This window comes from Manduca sexta, chromosome 2 (genome assembly GCF_014839805.1).
Source record: "Manduca sexta isolate Smith_Timp_Sample1 chromosome 2, JHU_Msex_v1.0, whole genome shotgun sequence".
Lineage (NCBI taxonomy): Eukaryota > Metazoa > Arthropoda > Insecta > Lepidoptera > Sphingidae > Manduca > Manduca sexta.
This window is the reverse complement of record NC_051116.1, coordinates 8,458,606-8,479,234: the sequence shown is the minus strand read 5'-3', so window position 1 is coordinate 8,479,234 and position 20,629 is coordinate 8,458,606. Positions and strand designations below refer to the sequence as shown.

At 37.8% G+C, this 20,629-nt stretch overlaps 2 protein-coding genes across 2 annotated transcripts in view; both read right to left on the bottom strand.

The window, feature by feature from the left end:
* Nucleotides 1–20,629, bottom strand: part of LOC115449179 (neural/ectodermal development factor IMP-L2) — a 325,382-nt gene that overhangs the window by 110,142 nt on the left and 194,611 nt on the right. The gene's annotated exons all lie outside the window — the stretch shown is intronic.
* On the bottom strand, nt 14,533–15,839 carry LOC119188960 (uncharacterized oxidoreductase SSP0419-like). The gene has a single exon (XM_037437287.1). It carries the CDS (start codon nt 15,520–15,522, stop codon nt 14,752–14,754), a length of 771 nt encoding a protein of 256 aa, XP_037293184.1. The 5' UTR covers nt 15,523–15,839; the 3' UTR covers nt 14,533–14,751.

Below are 20,629 nucleotides of genomic sequence, written 5' to 3'. Positions count from 1 at the left end.
ACGTCTGAGGCGTTCTAGGTTTGAGATTGGACTACATGGCCTAATTTTGCCGATAAGCATAAATAACAAATATAATATCAGCCCTGTATTATATACTGTCCAACTGTTGGGCATGGGCCTCCTCTTCTACTGAGAGCGATTAGGCTTAGTCCACCACGCTGGCCTAGTGCGGATTGGTAGACTTCACACCCTCAAAATCCCTATAGAGAACTTCTCAGGTATACAGGTTTCCTCACGATGTTTTCCTTCACCGTTAGCAAGCGATAATTCACAAATACACACATGGTATTTAGAAAAGTCTAGGTGTGTACTTTGGGTTTCGAACCTGCGGACATTCGTCTCGGCAGTCCTTTCCACAACCAACTATGCTCTCGTCGCTTTAAATCGCCGATAAGCATTGTAGATATTGTTTGTTTGTTTATTGATTGTTGGAACCTGATGGGCATAGTAGCCACTGTGATTAGCATTATAAGCGTAATGAGGGTAAATAGGGAATAAAAACAAACAACAAAATTATTTATAAAAAAATACGAAGAACAAGATAATAATGAGTTTCTACGTACAACATTTTCAAGAATGACCTAAAATTAAGCTGATTCGTTTGAGAGTCCGTGTTCGTCTCTTAATGTAACCAATTATAATTTGCGGCTGCGGTTAAAGGGTTTTAGTCTGTTGTACTATTATTCTTTTTAATAATAGTGTTGCCGGTTTGAGAGGGTTTTACGAAGCGTGAGGGGTTTTTTTTATTCGAGCATGGTAAAGTGACCCCACTGTACCTGATGGTAAGTGGAGTGGGTTTTAATAGAATGTGGACGACGAAAGATGATTATCCCTCGAAAGTCGACACAATTATGCCGGCCTGTTGGAACTGGATATACACAGGCTGATCCCGGAACGCAACACATTTACATGGGCTACTACGGCGGATTTTAACATCTTGTGGACGGTGGTCGCTATGCGGGCGGATATAAAATATATCCTACCATCGACAAATAAAATATATCCAACTAGAAAATTTGTTTGGACGTCTGAAAATGTCATCTACGTTACGACACGCAAGAACCGGATATACATAGGATGATTCCGGAACGCGACACAGTTACTTGCGCCACTATGGCGGGTTTTAATACTTTGTGTACGGTGGTCGTTGTTCACGCGGATATAAAATATATATTCTACCAGCAGTTTGTTGGACATTTGAAAATGACGTCTACCATATGACTCCAACAAAAAGCTGTCAGTACGTTGTTTTTCTTTGAGACAGTTGGCCAAAATTGACAAAATACTTTTACAATCTTGTTGAAATTTCTCCACTCAAATCCAGTTGAAAGAAAATACGTTGACATCGTACCAACTGACCTGTTGATTCGAATATCGAACGGGGATATCTTATAAATCAAGTCTAAGTAATATAGTTCTGGAAGGTTCGGCTCTGAGACCTGTGCGGTTCGGGCGTTGAATTTGTATACGCTGCTTCTTTGATGAGGGAAATTGGATATATATGAGAGGATAGTATATAATAATAGTATAAGCCTTGTATTATATACTGTCCCACTGCTGGGCAACGGCCTCTTCTACTACTGAGAGGGATTAGGCCTTAGTCCACCACGCTGGACTAGTGCAAGCAGACATCACACACCCTAAAAATTCTTACAGAGAATTTCTCAGGTATGCAGCTTTCCTCGCGACGTTTTCCTTCACCCTTAAAGCAAGCGATAATTCACAAAAAATACTCACATCATTTTTAGAAAAGTCAGAGGTGTGTGCCATCGGGGTTCGATCCTGCGGACATTCGATCCACACCCAACTAGGCTATTATCGCTTTTTTTTCTAAATAATATTTTATTTTTCAAATTCAAATTGCGCGGGTTTTTAAAAATGCGTTATTGTAATAAAACCTCTGTAGTTGACAATTCCAATTTTTGCAGATTTATTCAGATACTTATATATTTTGTGATTTATTTCTGGGGGGTGCACGTGCACCTACTTGCACCCCCTGGGGCCCACACTTAGAATCATTACAATGTATGAAATTATTTGAATCCATTCTAATTACAATTAACATCAAAAAGAATACATAATAATAACATTATTAAGATTTCTTCACTCCCACCTTAAGTTTTACCCAAGCTCCTTTTCCAAATGGAAACTCAAAAGGCAGCGAGACCAACAACTGAAGAAAAACTAAAAAAAAGACTCATTCAAGTATTTGAGCCCACGATGTCCAATCAAAAGACGTTGCAATGGAAACTTGGAATGTTCTTTAATTATTACTATGGCTTGCACCGCTGCGAGACGTCCATTTTTATATCTTTGAAAAGTTGAATACTATGTTTTCATTTCCTTCTTCATTTGTGGATAAGTTTTATTATTATTCGCAAAGCTAGGGTTAAATTTAATGAGACGGAATATCTTGGCTATATCGAAATAGAGAGAATGAGTTATTTCTGGCTGGCACAATTAAATATCAATAATAATATTGATATGCTGGTGGTAGTATATTTTATATCCGTCCGGATAGCGACCACCGTACACAAGGCGTTAAAACCCGCCATAGTGGCTCACGTATGTTTATCACGTTCCGGGATCAGCCTGTGTATAACCGGTCCCAACAGGCCGGCATAATTGCGTCGACTGTCGAGGGGTAATCATCTCTCGTCAGTCGACATTCTATTGGACCTCACTCCACTTACAATCTGGTGCAGTGGATTCAGTTTGCCGTGGCCGAATAAGAAAATGTATATATACAAAAATATATAAGTAACACTCAAAATTATTACTTACTAGTTTCCGCCCGCAGCTTCGCCCGCGTGAATTTCAGACTTCAAAAATGCTATGCTGTCGTGGGATATTTTTTATATAATTTTAAGGAGAACATTTCCGTCATACATTATTTCTGTGTAGCTTTAACCATTAAGGTTGCACACGCGACGGAAGCTTAAAAAATGGAGTAACTTCTCCCGTTTTCCCAACATTTCCCTTCACTGCTCTGCTCCTATTAATTGTAGCGTAATGAAAAGTATACTATAACCAGCACAGGAGTATGAAAAATAATTGGACCAAGTTTCGTTAAAATCCGTCGAGTAGTTTTTGTTTCTATAACGGTTATACAGACAGACAGACAGACAGACAGACAAAAATTTTACTAATTACATTTTTGGTATCAGTATCGATCCCTAATCACCCCCTGATAGTTATTTTGGAAATATATTTCATGTACAGAATTGACCTCTACAGATTTATTATAAGTATAGAAGAAGATTATTTAGAGTTAGGTCTGCTTAATTGTATATACATATAAAAATTGATTCTATCAGGTGAAGTTTTATAATTCGCCGTTATGGTGAGTTTTTCTCTGGTTCTTCATTAATTGCTTTAGAGACTGTGAAAAAATGAGCCGAATCAATAAACTCTTTCTTGAATCTATAAATATAGAATAAAACAATTTAGATTTGGGTAATTAATTGTGAGCTGATTAGTAGTTTTGTGGTCAAATTACTTAAGTACTCTAACGTGTAGACCTGGTTTCGATTCCAAAAGTATATATTTTTTATATTATAATATTTAATTCATTGTTGAATTAACACCGTAATTATTATTAAATGGATGTAGAGTAAGGTGCAACCCGCGACCACTTGTTACAAAGTCAGCTCAATAATCTCTGTGCTACGTGAGAATTTAATCTAAAGTCTGAGATGTCACGAAATTTTAAACCAAAAAATATCGATACAAAATCACATCTCTAATATCGATATAGTTTCAATATCGTTGTAGTGTCGTTCTTGCAATATGTCACGTGCCACCGGAGCTATCAAAACCCAATATATTTAGCGAGACGACGTCGGCTAACCGATTTACAGTTTTATTACGAACGTTATACGGTATAATATAAAATAACAAGAGTTCACAAACGACTACGCCGTTTTCTATTGGCTCTGAGCCAACGTGACGAACCATTTTAACATGACCCCAGTGTTTCAGTACATTTTGTCACATCATATGTGTGTCTAGTATCAGTTGTGTTCACGGCGGGTCTATGTTGAATGGTGATGAATTAAATTTATTTCCTACTAAGTATATTTACAAACGTTGGTTACTAATCGCTATGGTAATTTATAATGTTGAGCCTTGTATCGGCTTGTTATGTTGGATGCCTGTTCGATGCTCGACCGAAGACGGTTTTAAAAACATCCGTGTTTTACAAATTGTTTTGACAAACTGCCACTTGTTCGAGATCTGAGAGTATAGCGTACTAGGGAACATTTTTTTTTTGTAACTGCCTGTTAAACGGTATACTATTTATTTATTTGGCACCTAACATGATCTTAATACAGTAGTGTTGACATACTTATGCTATGATATATTTTAATTTGAATGAGTTTGTAATTTTGCCTTTGAAACGGCAAATTATGGAGTAGAATAAATCAATTGTTAATTAGTATATATCTTTTTAAACATGTTTTTTTTTCTTTGGGTGACCAAAAGTAAATTTTAGTGACGAAAAAATACTAAATAAAAATTATTATAATCGACATACAGTTAAATAAACAAAGTAAAATTATTTAAACTATTTTTCAACAGACAATTTCTCGCGTAAAAAAAAACAAAACAAACACTAGTACTACGAAAAATATAAATACTTGAGCCCACGCACGAAGCGTATAGAAACAAAACATTCGGTCCGAATGAATGAGTGAATATAGTTCGTTCAATTTACGAAGCTAACAAAAACCTATTGAAAATACAAGGTTACTGGACTGAAGTTACTTTTTAACCCGATAAGTATACTATAATTACCGATACTGATACAGTAAGTACAAATCCGTAAAACTAGAATAAATCAAAGTTTAAAAATTACAGTTTATACATATAACATTATCGACTTACTAAAAATTGTTTTTTGCTGGTGGTGGGATATATTTTATATCCGCCCGGATATCGACCACCGTAAACAACGTGTTAAAACCCGCCATAATGACCCACGTAAGTGAGTCGCGTTCCGGGGTCAGCCGGTGTACATCCGGTTTTAACGGGCCGCCATAATTCTGTCGACTGTCGAGGGGTAATCATCTCTTGTAAGTCAACATTCTATTGGACCTCACTTCACTCACCACCAGGTACAGTGCGGGTAGTATAGCGATTCCTGTGTCAAAAAAAAACTGTTTTTAACGAAAACTATTAAGATTTTATGACATGCAAATACCAGCAAAAATAAATAACGACCATCGCGACTATTAAAAAAGATAAAAAAGATTTAAACAAAGCGAGGCCACGTCATCAAACACATGACTCAGTCAAACAAGAACAATCAGTATCGTATTTTAAACAACGTAATGCGCCACCTTAATCCGTGTTTATCGTCGACGTGAACTTGATGCGAGGTGCGTTTTATTACACTCATTACGAACCGTTTCGGACGAAAATAAAATATATTTTTTATTGTGAATATATTTTTTAAATTTATGACTAAACAAATCAATTTATCGAATGTACCATGGCGGATTGTTTTGATTGTTAAATGTTGATTTTATTTGTTTTTATTACGTACGTGTAGTGAATTCTTTTAGATAGTATGGAATAATGTAGATATTTTAGGCTCCAAAAATCATACCTTATACAGAACGCAATAGAAAGCTGAAACATTACGTAATTTTCTGTGAGCCAGTTATAATACCCAGGTCAAGTTTTTTTGGTAAACGATCCTGCAGTCAACACCGGGCGACACCTGCGAATGGAATACTGGAGTCATCCGACTTAAGGAGTGCAGGGGCCTGAAGAAAGTATAAGGACAGGATGTGTGGGAGAGGATGAGGGAAGTATAAAGGAGGTAAACCTGGTCGAGTTGAATCCATTCCTATTGTAGATAAATACATGTGTGCGTCTTACGTTCTCTACAAAAAGTAATAAAATATAAGAATTACCCGGGCTAAAATATTAACCCGACTCCTGTTTAAGCATTCAAATAAACGTCTATTTTTTTATTCACAAAACTGTTAGAGTTAAAAATGAAAATACGCGTTATCCAAAAAAAAGGTTGTTATCGCTAAAAGCGTCTCGCGAGACAATCTTGGACGCGGATCATTGTTTACAGTGTGCGGTGTGGGAATCCACATCTGGGCGTCAACTCTAGATTTATATACCCTTTCTTGTACATTCGGACTGTTTTCAGAACGTATTTATGTTTCTTATTGTTTATTCTCTTTGCCATTTTGCAGGGCAAACATTTTTTTTATACATTTAGTTTTTTTATTATTATGTACACTAGGGCTCGCGAGTTTTCCGGGATAAAAGTCCCGCTATATATTTTTCCAGGATAGAAAGTAGCCTATAGCCTTCCCAGGGTCTTACACTATGTCCATGCCAAATTTCATAACAAACTTTCAGTCAGAAATAGACTTATGCGCATGCTATATTCGCACTAAATAACAAAATGACAAAAAAATCATAAAAGTAAAACCGATTTTTTTTGTGGGAAAACTTTTTATACTTGGATGATTTTTGGCACAATTTTAGCAAAGGTAAAGACGAGTATGTGGTTTCATTTATTAATGCATTGTCAAATTGACCCTGTATATTTAGGGATTCTTGATGTATTTGTGATCTATTGGCTATCAACTATCATAATGGTACTAAGAGTATATTTTAAATAAGTTTGAGCTTCAGTCTTCACCATTACAAATGAATACTACATCTGTATCATAATTATACTAGTGATTAGTGATAATTCATTATAATTTATCATGGCATATTCCATTTATAAATTATTAAGATGTTGCCAAAATTTCAGCCATATTTAGCTCTTGAGTGTATGGTAAATTGAACCTTATGGAGATGTGAAAATAGTCATCAGAACATAAGGAAGAGATGACGGTTTTGATAGCCGCCAAAATAATTCGTGACTAAAAATTAAATGGCATATATTTTTTTACAATGGCATGTGTATTTTGATTGCTTATTCAATATATTTGGAATAGTTTTAGCCGGTGGCTTTGTCCGGATAAAAGTCCGTTTCCAAAAAAACGTTTAGACCTCCAATTGGAAAGTTCTTTACTTGTCAATGTTACATCAAAATCGGTCGAGTCATTTGTGCAGTAGCCCTGAGTTATATACTGTCCCACTTTTTTTATTCGTGAACGGCAATGTGACCCCACTGTACCTGATGGTAAGTGGAATGGGGTCCAATAGAATGTTGACTGATGAGAGATGATTACCTCCCGACAGTCGACACAAATGCCGTCCTGTTGGAACTGGATATACACAGGCTGGTCCCGGAACGTGACACACTTACCTGGGCCACTTAGGCGGATTTCAATACCTTGTGTACGGTGGTCGCTATTCGAGCGGATATCAAATATATCCTATCGTCAGCAAAACCACTGCTAGGCCCGGGTCTCCTCTACTACTGATACCCCTCTCAGTAGACTTAGGTTTACCACGTTGGTTAACTACGAGGTGGATATTGTCTATTTAAATTTCGAATATAAAAACACTCAAAAAATTAAAGAATTCTCAATTCAAAATTCTTATGCGGGTAGTAAGAAAGTTCACATTTCCGCTCCACGCGCGTCATTCTTACGCCGGCCGCCGAGCTGCAGCGACGTGTTGTGCAGGAAATTAAATTCATTTTGTGTCGTGTTGCGCGCCATCTGCGATAAGCGCGATACGATATCAAGAAATTTTTGCTGTCAGTTCATATTTAATATTGTTGAAATTGGAAGGACGAATTAAAATTATATTTTTATTGGAAATGTATTTTATATAGCCTACAAAATTAGAAAGCCTATTTCTTGATCAGTGATTACTTTGGCGAGCGTTTAACATAAAGAAAGTTCGAGGAGTCGTAGCTAGAATGTGCGTCTTAAGAAGGGCAGTAGAGATGGTGGGAAGCAAACATTTCATCCTCTGGCAATATTGATTCAATTAATAATAAAAGGTTTATTTATATTAAATACACAGACTTTCACATAACCATGTCTTGACAATTTAAACTACATACAAATCTACAAAAAAAAAATAGTTTAGTCTAAGAAAGCTAGACTATTTCTAAACAAACCAAGCATTATATAAATGATAATACGTTTTGGTTATGTTTATTCTGGTATTTCCAAATGTAAATTGACAATGATATTCAACTTGCTTTCCTCGTTTTTCGTAAGTGTTATCACGCACCACGCCCGTAGAAACAATTTGTCACTAACATTAATTATCATCTGTCATGTGTTAAATCATAATTAAGTGTAATTAATTCCGCTCGAAGTCGGAACGAGATTGCGATACGACTTGGAATCAATCTAGATTCCTTTTCATTTATACATGTCTTGTTGCTAATTCAATCAGCCCATCCTCTGCAGTATGTATACGTTTTGTCTGTCTATGTGTTATTCTGATGTATAACCAATGTTACTGTAAAGTTTCATACAAATCCGTTCAGTAGTTTTTTCGTGAAAGAGGAACAAACATACATACATCCATCGTTACAAATTTTCTCATTTATAATATTAGTAGGATAAATACCTGAGAGTAAACGGGACTCGTGTAGAACAGCACATCCAGAACAGTGTGATTGGTGAAGTTACGTAATCGTAATTAATTTTTTTTATTTCTTACACCCACACTGTCTCATCTCTGCATCAAAGTTTGACTGTTAGAAAATGCTTCAGGCATAAACTCAACCTGTATACATCTACTGTATATAATGTTTAAATAAATAAAAAAAATCATCAGCCCTGTATTATATACTGTTCCACTGTTGGGCACGGGCCTCCTCTACCACTGAGAGGGATTAGACCTTAGTCCACCACGCTGACCTAGTGCGGATTTTCCGACTTCACACACCCTCAAAATTCTTATTAAGAACTTCTCAGATATGCAGGTTTCCTCATGATGTATTCCTTCACAGTTAAAGCAAGCGATGATTCACAAAGAACACATACATAATATTTAGAACTCAGAGGTGTGTACCTTTGGTTTTCGACCCTGCGAACATTCGTCTCGGCAGTCCGTTCTACAACCAACTAAGTTATCGCCGCCTTTTTTTTTATTTTTTCATCTTGAGCAGCCTTTTTCAAGTTGTCGATCCATCTTGCATCATGGCGTCCTACTCTACGTGTACCTACTCGCGGTCTCCTCTCCAGTACCTTGTTGCTAATGGAGTGTCAATTATTGCTTACTTTAATGGTCAAGAAAAAAAATTGTGAATAAATTTTGAGGTAGACCAAGGTCTACATTCTTTTAGTAGAGAAGACCCGTGAACCAGCGGCACATTATTAAGTATAATATATTATACAAGGCTGGTATAATGACTGTGGGTAGTACCTGATTATTAATTTTCGCTGACTACTTCTATTTTTTTAACAGCTCATGTGATAGGACCCTTTCTTTTAATTTTATCCGTGATGCTTTATAACTAGCTTATATAGTTGTAAACGTCCCTATCCTTGAGATTAAAACGCCTTCTTAGTTCATTATTTTGTTTCCCACTTTGCTATGGAGGGAAGTGGACATTTAATATATCCAACTCCTCCCTATCTTTCTATTTGATTAATTTCGTTGCAGGATAATGACAAATTAGTTTTCCCTGAGACTCGCCGAGCATCACTGCTTAGTGTTATAAAATGCCTGCCACTGCTGATCCTAGGTAGCTGGTGTTGTAGTAGTGGGTGTGAGGGCGGGAAACTCTCTACTTCTTTTTTTTCGAAAAGTCGAAGTTGGGTTTTGCAGCACTCAATTCCATTCTCATCCACTCTTATAATTATATCTAAAATGATACAACACATTCATATCGGAGTTATTTAGCGGCCGCCATTATAATTTGCACTGCGACCGTTTTGACGTTGTCTATTTTATTACGACGCGACGTCGTCCCGCTCGTGATTTGTGATCGCCATTTGTTTAATACCGATGTTGTTCGCTGTCGACCGCATCGTTTTGTGTTTAGTATTCGGATATGAGTGATATGGCAGTCATCACCTACGAATGACGTCATCATGTCGCGTGGTGCCAAATAGATCACGGTGGTGATTGTGCGTGATGTATTGTGGGTTTTTTTTGGAACTGCCGCGGTGTTCACCGGAGGTACCTTGCTAACGGTGTACAAGCGATCCCCCAGCTTAGCAACCACGGCAGTCCCAATGAAGATTTCGTGGGTCCTACCGCTATCACTGAGGGTGCCAGCGGACGGTACGCTAGCAACCCGCAGCTATTCGGTCACGGGGCCCGGGAGGAAGAAGGGAGGGGATAGAGGGAAGGCAGAGAAGAGGAAGGAGAAGGAGTTCGTTAGGATGGTTGGAAGGGAGAGAGAGGGGAGATGTTCGCGAACCCTTATAGGCCTCAATGTGTATTTGCCAACCAAGAGGTATACACATTACACTATGTGCCTAAAGTCGCGGCCTAATGTTCCCCCGTGCATGGGCGTGAATTCGGTGTGTATTGCGGGGAGTTGTGGTAAGGCTGTAAGGTCAGGGTAGTGACAAAATATTAGGTTGGTTGGTGGAGATTTCGTATAGAAGAATTTTGATTCGTCAAAGTCAAAAACATGTTACTAAAATCGTCTCTCTACAAAACTCCTTTGTGTCATCATGAATTTTTACAGCTTAATATAAGTTTATTAATAAAAAAAAACATGATAATTCGCAAATTAAATTGTGCTTAGTTTTTGGTCGCGGTTTCGCCCACATGGAATATGGTTTCAGCATGCTCCGTCTGGTGGTGTAGCCGTGTAGTTACTTTTGTATTTAATATTAGTTTAAAGATTAGCGAGTCGATTTCGCAACGCCGCCCGAATGACAAACTGTAGCGATTAATATAACAAGCGTGTCGGTCGACACCCGCCCGCGCGAGAACAATAGAGTTTAAATAAGCTCCGGCGATATTTCCCCTGTGCCAATTAAACGGCGACGGAATGGTTGGTCTTTAATTTTGAGGCGTAAGGTATAAGCGGTAGCGGGTTTGGGTAAATTTTAAATCGCTATATGATAATCTTGATGCGTAGCAGAGATGGAGGGTTTGTTAATGTTGGATCAGAAGGTAGTTTTCTTGTTCAACAAGATTTTTTTTTTTACAAACGTTGCTTAATATTGTACGGATTATACGGCACTTATCTATACAGATTCACGATATACTTTTACGTAGAAAAGACCTGCCACAGTTCAGAATTAATGGCACAACGCGATTTTTTTAAACATAATTTTGTGTAATTTATACAGTGTTATAGGATAGAGCAAGGCAAACTTTTGTCGCGGTAGTGCTATATCTGCTTGACCCTTCATTGATATAGCATGATCTTTATATACCTAACACTGAATTTTATATACGATACTAAACATTAAACCGCTGTCCTTGCGAACACCCATAATCGTTGATGTCTCATCCTCTGCCAGTGATCGTCCTGAGGTTCGTGACACGTTAGTCGCCCTCAGCATGACCACTTAATCTTTAAGACTTTCGAGTGCCTAAATCACTCACCCGAAATTCCGATGTGTTTGTATAAGCCGGCCAGGCTAACAAACGTAGTAAGGTAAAAAAAAACCGCTCTCACCACCGCTTATCGCTCCCGCCGCCTCTCCTGACTCGCACCCCGTTAATTCTAAACGGCCCGGTATATTTAATTACATTGTCACGTCACCCTGTGATGTGCGAGCGGGCCGTTACTCCGTCGTCGTAATTATTTTCACCCGTTCTAATTCATTATAAATAGAGCTCTGACTTATTGAATGTTGCGGTGTTGGGTTCTCGGTTTTGTTCGCAGGTTCGATTTTTAATTGCACCTAGAATGTCTATATGTTTTCGTGTGCGTAGCCGTGTGGTTAGATTAAACGATAAGGGGACTCCGCTGCATCTGTTGGTGTAGGTAGAGCGTTTATTGACTAGAGGTGGTCCATCGCAAGTAGTATTATGCCGGCCCGATTGAAATCAGAGAGCATGCAATTATGTAGGATAGTTGTACCGGTAAATTTTATGTTCCCAAAGGATAAGTGCGACTGAGTAAGTTTGAACTCCAAGAGATGACATGGTCCATACTTTGTTTAAATCTATTACAAACCGAACACTCGGCAGAAGTCGCGCGCAAGAACTAGTCACGTATAAACGTTTATTCATGACTCATTCACTGCACAATTAATTTATATTCTAAAGCCGCATTATCTTGTTGTTTCAGGTAAGTGCCGCTCGTTTTGTGCGACAATCATGCGAAGAATTGCACGTAATTATGTGAGTAATGCCAACGGATTAAGAATGATTTTTATTTTAATAGCAGTAAGGCGTCGCGCACACTGTCAAATTGTTCTCGAACCAAACTCCTATGAAATTGACTGTCGCAGCTCTCATAGTGTCTTTTCGGCATAGATAGACAGTGTCTGCGCGATGCCTTAGACTCCAGTCCAATAAGGGTAAAGTTACACGCTGTTTTATCTCACTGGACAGTGGAGATACACTGGCTAACTCAAGCAGGCGGCTTGCCGAACAATTAGGTTTTTTAACAGCCGGTCGGCAAACTACCAAATGGATCTTTACCCATATTGCATACCAGATAATCAAGGAAGCACTATCAGCCCTGGCAAGGATTAGGGATTAGGGTTGCGGATATCTAAATTGCCATACGAAAAACAACAGCAAACTGTCTCTACGATTGAAGATATTTAGGATTCCGTCAAAAGGAACCCTTATAGGAGCACTTTGTTGTCCCTCTGTTTATCAGTCTAGACACTTCCTCAGGAACCGGTAGGTGTCAAGTTGAAATTTTTATCCAATACGAGTACCTGGATTTGTAGTCTTTCAGCTGTGAAAAAATCAAACTTTAAGTAAAACCGATCAAAAGACATGACCGTTTCTATCGCGTATATCCGAATATTATGCACGAGAGCATCAAAACCTATAGTGCACTTCCGTTGACCTAGAAACATGAAATTTGATAAGAAACAATATCTTACACTATATGTAAAGGAAAAAAATCTTGAAACCGTGAATATGTATTGTGATAACAAAAAGGTTGGTTTGTACGGAACTATTGGTGCGCGAATTCAAGTCGCACTTCTCGAATTTTATGTAGTATAGAAGCTATTTTCCCATGGATAGAGAAAAGCTTTCACAATTCCCAGATTACCATTTCAATGACGCATCTACTCTGCACACTGCATGCAGTCTTATTATCATTGGCATTACGCTGATAAGAGATAAGCAATACAATCAGCTTCCCCTATCACATGTTAACAATGACACATGTTACATTTACAACTGTGTCTGCACGTGCCTTGAATCAAAATGATACAAAAAAACACAACAGTCTGTGCAAAATCTCTGAAATTATTTGTTAGTTATCTAGGTTTATAGTTTTCGTAATTTCGAAACTATCAAGAATTGTTATCGTAGGTAAAATTTCATACTTACTAAGCGACTTATTTCTTCATTGATTCTATTTTTTTATACGTGCCCGAAAATCTGACGCCACTGCACTTGATGGTAAGTGGTGTCCAATAGAATGTCGACTGACGAGAGATGATTACCCCTCGACAGTCGACATAATTATGCCGGCCTGTTGGAACCGTGTATACACAGGCTGATCGCGGAACGAGAAGCAATTACATAGGCCACTGTGGCGGATTTTAACACCTTGTGTACGGTGGTCGCTATCCGGGCGGATATGAAATATCTACCATCAACAACTTGGTGACGATTTATGGTTTAGGTGTAACTCGCGGCTTCGACCGCGTGAAAACCTTTCCTATTCTAAAAGTCCCCAAATCACTAGACACTAATAGCACCAACGCCACATATGAAGGAAAAAAGTTAAAAAGTCCATAATTTCTCACAGGAGCAAAATTATCAAGTAAAAAAGTAACCTATGCGTTAATCCCGGACATGGTTGATTCATGTGCCAAATTTCATCCAATTCCGTTCAGCTGTTTTTACATTTACTTTTGACAAACATTCAAAGATTTTTCATAACCTTTCGCATTTATAATATTAATGAGATAATTATTTATAAGAATAAATAGAATCATTTTTTTAATGTACTCAATTTTGTCTCCTATAAAAACATATTTTGATACACTTTTTTATAATTACGCAATGACAGTTATACAAGTTATATGAAATAATAATCAAAATTGTATTTGCAAAATATTTACTGGTGGTAGGACATTGTAACCAGTGTAACTACTGGGGCCTTATATTCTATCCCGCACGTTATTTTGACAGTGTGTAACAAGCACGTAACACAACGCATCATGTTTAGGACTATAGAAATTTGGCTTACAGAATACCATTCCACGCACATTTCTCGAAGATAACATGACACGGCCGCGTTACGCGTTTACACTATCATACAGAATAAGGGCCCTGGACGTAATGAGACGTAACATCGCATATCTCAGGATGGCGAGCGTAGTGGAATACCAAACAATACTTCGTAATTCAAAGTGTTGAAATGTGATTGATGGTGTTTCTACTGTTCATAGGCGGTCGTATCACTTACCACCAGGCGAACGGTAAGCTCGTCTCATCATTGAAACCAATAAAAAAAAACATTATTGAAACGGAATTTAAAAGAAATATTAATCGATCATTTACGCGATATTTCACAACCTTGTGTAGTTTTAAAATAATACTATTAAGCCATTCATATCTAAATACTCTTAAAGCAAAATCGCACATTTATCTCGAAAATTAGATTAAACCAAAATGACACATTTTTATTTACATTTAATGCAAGTCCCATTAAAATATACTTTAAAACAATTATATTAAAGTCTAAAACTACGCCATACATTCACCACCGTCTAACAATAATTCTGAACCATTAACACTGGAAAAAACACTGCTCGCCGTCAAACAAATTAACATAGCGACCTCTTTCGGTTCCAGAATTTGACCACTGGGTATATCCTGAGATATATCTTCGTACGTCAATTGTTGGTACATATTTTGAGAGTTGAAATTGGCTAGGATGTTCGTTCTGGTAGTTCCTGGACTTATCGTGTTGATCCTGACCCCTTCTGATACCAATTCTGGCGCCGCGTGCTTGGTCAACGTCTCCAAAGCCGACTTCGAAATGATGTACGAAAGGAATCCAGGTTTGAATCGCTTGGACATCGAAGAACCTATGTTTATTATGTTCCCTTTCGTCTTAATCAGATGTGGTAATGCCAATTGGGATAAATAGTACGGTACTCGGAAGTTTATGTTCATGATTTCATCGAATGCCTCCATTGAATTATCGTGAAGGGATGACAGGAGAATCTTCCCTGCACAGTTTATAAGGACATCAATCTTTCCGAACATTTCTACTGTCTTATTGATCACTGTCTCGCAGCTTCCAGGGTGGGTGAGGTCTAACACCAACCATAGTGGCACCAATCGGTTTTGTGCGACGCATCTCTGTGCAGTCTTTACCAGTCTGGTCTCATCTCGTCCCACTAAAGTCAGTTGAGCTCCATACGATGCTAGGATAACGGCTGTCTCCGCTCCTATTCCGGAACTGGCTCCAGTCACTATAGCCACTTTGTCTGTGAAGTCTATTTGGTCCATTTTTGTTTGGATTTGGATCCCAGCTTTGTTTGTATTCTATGAAGTCTTCACCTGTAGTTGAGTTCAGATGTTCTGAGGTTTGCTGTTTTTTCCCTTCTGTATTTTACTCCAATAACTATCTCTGTGTTTTATTTTGCTTCGTATAACTTCGTGGACTGTACAAACATTTGATCGTAGTCCAAAACAACTACAACATCTTAAAAATTTTCGTAGACCTCTTCGTTTGAACACATTGAAAAATTATCACTTTATATTATGTCATTTTACGTACACACGATTATCAATTGTGCTGTAAAGTGTTTCTGAATGTTTGAAGCGCGTGTTTCCCTCACCGTTCTCAAATGGTTACTGATAAGGCGCGATGTTATCAGATATTGTTTTGGTTCTGCTGCGTTATCATTGAAATGTAGGTTTGTTATGTCATTGTTGTTGATATGTGATATTCCGATTGGGTCCCTGATTTTAAATGTATTTTGTAACGTTATTAAGTTTGTAATTTAAAGGTACGATGCTGATGATAATGTAATGAATTTTTCATCATTTTTTGGGCATGGAAAAATGATCCTACTGCCTGTGATGGCAAGTAAGTTCCAGATAGAGTATCGAATGAGGAAAGATATTATCCTTCGCCTGTAGACATAATATTAACCTGTTCAAAACTAAATATACACACGTTGACTATGGAACAGCGTATCGTTGGCCGTCCACCTGCTAATTGGACAGACGACTTGATAAAGGCCCCACGAACACGCTAGATGCTAGCCGCTTTCGTTAGATTCGTCTGGTAAGTGGACTTTATGTGGCTGATGATAATGGCTGGGCTGGTGCAACTAACTTTGTACCTTAATAGCGCAACCATATCTAACGTCCGATGGTGCAACGACTTTAGCTCATATTTGCTTTCAATTTTCAAGAATCGGCGTCTATTCTACGGATGTCGCTAAGCACCAGTGCGTAAGCACTTGATGATCTAATTCCTGTATAAATATAATCTAATTTCATATTTAATTACGTAATTACAAAAAAATATTTAGCAATGATATAATAATTATAAAGTTATCAGAAGGATTATGATAAATTGTTCTAATCATTGTTTTAAAGTAAATGGATGTTCGGAAAGTCCGTTAGCTGATACTATCTTATGTTTAATTTTACCAATGACAATGTGTTTTTTTAATGTAATTATCAGAATTGTAATTCATTCTCTTCGAGTTTATTGTGATAAAACGTAGTAGCATTTCAAAATTAAGTTTCTTAAACACTGCGTGGCACTGTTTGCACAATTGGCGTCGATTTTCTTTAGGGAGGGCAGCTGGCATGAGCGAAGAACAAAAAAACTTCTCAAATTTTTTAAAATGTTTGGGGATTTTAATTTAATTTCCTTGCTCCCTACGTTCTACCTATCATAGCTGACGAAATGTGAAAAAGGATAATAGGAGAGGCGTACCACGCTTATCTCTCCCCTGGAATTTGGGTATTTTATACTTCTGCCTACAAATGAAAAAGGAAGTTTGTGTGATGCTATGTGGTATATTCATGAATGTGTGACATGCGCTTGGCTTCCAAACCAGGAAATCTTGAAGACCAAATAGTATCCAACGGGAGTTCGGGGCGTGAAATAAAAACAAAAAAGTTCTCATTTGTATGTTTTCATTAGAGTCCGTGTTGTGCTCGCCTCACCTCGTATTGTTGGTATGAATTTCTCGTGTTCGCGTATTAACGCGCATCTTTAATCAAAACTGTGTTGGAAAGGGTTTAAAGTGGCCGGTTAATTTTAAATGGCACTTTAGGCTTACAAGTTTTAGTTTGCTGGTGGTAGGATATATTTTATATCCGCCCGTACAGCGACCATCGTGCACAAGGTGTTAAAACCTGCCATAATAGCTCACTTAAGTGTGTCGCGTTCCGGTTTCAGCCTGAGTATATCCGGTTCCAACAGGCCGTCATAATTGTGTCGACTGTCGAGGGGTAATCATCTCTCGTTAGTCGACATTTTATTGGACCTCACCCACACGAATGTGGAGTCATCAGGTGCAGTGAGGTAACTTTACCGAGGACATATAATTTTTTTTATTCCTTTACATTTTGATTCTATGAGCATTAATGATTGTAAACGGGGTACTAGTATAAAGGTTTTATTATAGCAAAAATTAACAACGCCTCTAAACGTATACAATAATAGTAAAATATTCATAAATCTCCTCTATAAAACAGACAATTTTCCGATAGATACAAAGCCGAAACGAAGTATGAAAAATGCGGCTCGCACTGCCGCGCGGCAACGCAGACGTGCTTACTGATTTATGTGGAGCCGTCCGCGCGCTGCGAAACGTCGATAAATCCCAACGAAATGGCTGCGTGTGCATTTTTTATATATATTTTAATAGGTTTCCGCCTGTGTTGTGGTCTTTCCGGTGTCAAAGGTGGAAGGTACGTGTGTTTTCCAAGGTAATACGGTATGATATTTGGAGTCATTTTGTGATCAGTTTTAAGGGGTGGATTTTAGTATTCATATGACCCTAATTCTTATAAAAAATTGTAAAAAAAAGGCTGAAGTGATATTTATTTATGAGTAGGTAATTTATATGGTAACTTGGTATAACGAATAAAGAAAAACTAACATAAAAAATATATATATCAGCCCTGTATCATATTCCTTCTCCACTGCTGAGAGGGATTAGACATCAGTCCACCACGCTGGTCTAGTGCGGATTGGTAGACTTTACATACCCTCAATATTCGTATAGGGAACTCAGATATGCAGGATTTCTCACGATGTTTTCCTTCATCGTTAAAGCAAGCAATAAAAAAAAACATACAGTCGCATTGAGAACCTCCTCCTTTTTTGAAGTCGGTTAAAATACTTAGATATTAAATGGAAATTACTCTAATTCGTTACTATCTATATGCGCGGTCTCGTGTTGATGCCTTGATCTCTTACTGTGAATAAATCAACAAATCAGTTTCTATTTTAAATTCCTTCCAGCTTATTTGTCTAATATGGCAACACACTTCCACAAGCTTAAACTTAACAATAACAGTAAATTTTTGCCAATTTACATCGATGAGTTGAATCCAATCGGACGCAAGTACGGTCTTAATAAAAATTCATTTCGCACCCAGTAATCAATAACAATACAGTTTAAATCGTATTCAATGTTCAAAAGGGCGGTTCGCCCTACTTCAACCCCTGCTCGTTGAGGCTACGTGCCGCGATCGGAATTCATCGCGCGACCCCCAAAACAACGACACCTTGCTAATGGAGCCATTAAAATCTGCCTTTTTAGGAGTCCCTTGGTGGGTTTGACGAGGCCTAATTGAGGATTTCAATCATAACAGATTGATTTGTAGCAAATGCCTAAGGGAATGAGTTAACTGGTGCATGTTGTGTGTTGTTAATAAATCAGGTCATTCGAACAAGGATTCATGGAGTTGAGAAGGAACGAAATTTAGGTTGAATTTATTATCAGATGAAGCAAAAACATCGAAGTATTTGAATTTGGATTTTTCTAGTTGAGTGTACATCAATGGTGTGGGTCGAAATTTTTCAAAGGTAACCCGAGGCAAATAAACCTGTATTAGTTAACATACTGCGGCCAATTTTACAAAAGAAACTACCACAAACGTAGTACATAAAGCTAAAAGGGAAGCTGGTAGATATTAGGTTGTATTGATGGTACGTCACTGCTGCACATGAGCACTAAGAAAGACAATGAAATCTCACCTTCGAAGATATTTAGATCCCACTGAGGGAGTCTTTATTAAATCATAATTATATAATTATCGACGGAACTCGCCATTCGCCACCGTTTCACCGCTCAGCACCCAAAAAGTATTTTTCGCGTTATTCGCGTCATTTCCCGCCGTTTAAGTTCGCTTTTAACGCGGTTCCGGTGTGCCGCGGCGGTCGCTTAATTTATGCTGTTTTTATATTTTAAGATTTAAATTTTTACTCCTCGGTGCGGAACCCGGGGACTTATTTGAATGCGCGCCGAATAAATTGAAGTTATGTTTTGATTTTTGTCGTTCTGTGACACTTTAAGAGCTGTGCTGTTGCTTCAATAGGATAACTTGATTGAACCACTGTCTCAAAGAAAATGGAGAAGTGACCATTATATACTGGTTTTAACGTTTAAGCAAACATTCACATTTCTATAATTATTTCTTATTACTTGAATGTAAGACAGCGGAATGAAACTAATTTTCGGAGTTTCTTTCCGGTATTTTTTGTATTTTAATTTTTTGCATGACGTTTCGAAGAATTCGTAGCTTTAATTGTCGCGGGATATGCTGGTATAGGTTATCCAAAGACCGGCTGCCCAACTTATAAACTTTGTGAATTCATTCTGCGTAAATCGGACCGTCAAGAGCAAACTTTTTTATTCTATGGTTGTAAAATGTAGGTAGATATTGTATCTTTTCCGACGACCTTATCATATATCATAGCATCCCAAAATTATTTCATGTAAACAAAATTTTCACGTAACTCATGACCAAGTAACCCCCTGACTTCCTCTCAAGACTTAAAAAACTTACCGAAATGGCCGTTCACTTCGCAACGAGTGTTGAGTTATTAAAATGCTTAATTTAATTATTGTTTACGATATAATGCTGTTTTATGCCTCGCTGTGGGTAGACGGGAGGGGGTGATACGATTTGTTGTTGTCATTGAATAATAGAGGGCGTTGTGTCTAATTACGTTTAGGAGCTCTTGATTTATGTTTTGTGAAATATTTTACGCGCTACCGTTTATGTGATTTTCTATTCCGTTCTGAATTGTGGTGTAATGAGGTGTAGTCGGCAAAGGTTACAGGTTTGATTCTTACAGTGACTGTTGTTATTGTGGTACGCAAACGGTTCATGTTTTTTTTTATAGAGTTAGATGATCGGAAAATTGCGACAAGGGCTGCAGTTAGATTTCGAGTTTGAGCCTACAAATACTTCAATACCGGAAAAATATCAGGTCGACGAGTCAACGATACAATAATTTGTATTTAAAGGGAACGAAAGCGGCGATGGCCTAGTTGGTTGTGGAACGGACTGCCGAGGCGAATGTCCGTAGGTTAAAATCCAAAGGGCACATACCTCTGACTTTTCTAAAAAATAT

Coding starts and splice junctions, on each gene's coding strand:
- LOC119188960 (XM_037437287.1), bottom strand. CDS start 15,522: ATGGACCAAATAGACTTCACAGACAAAGTGGCTATAGTGACTGGAGCC.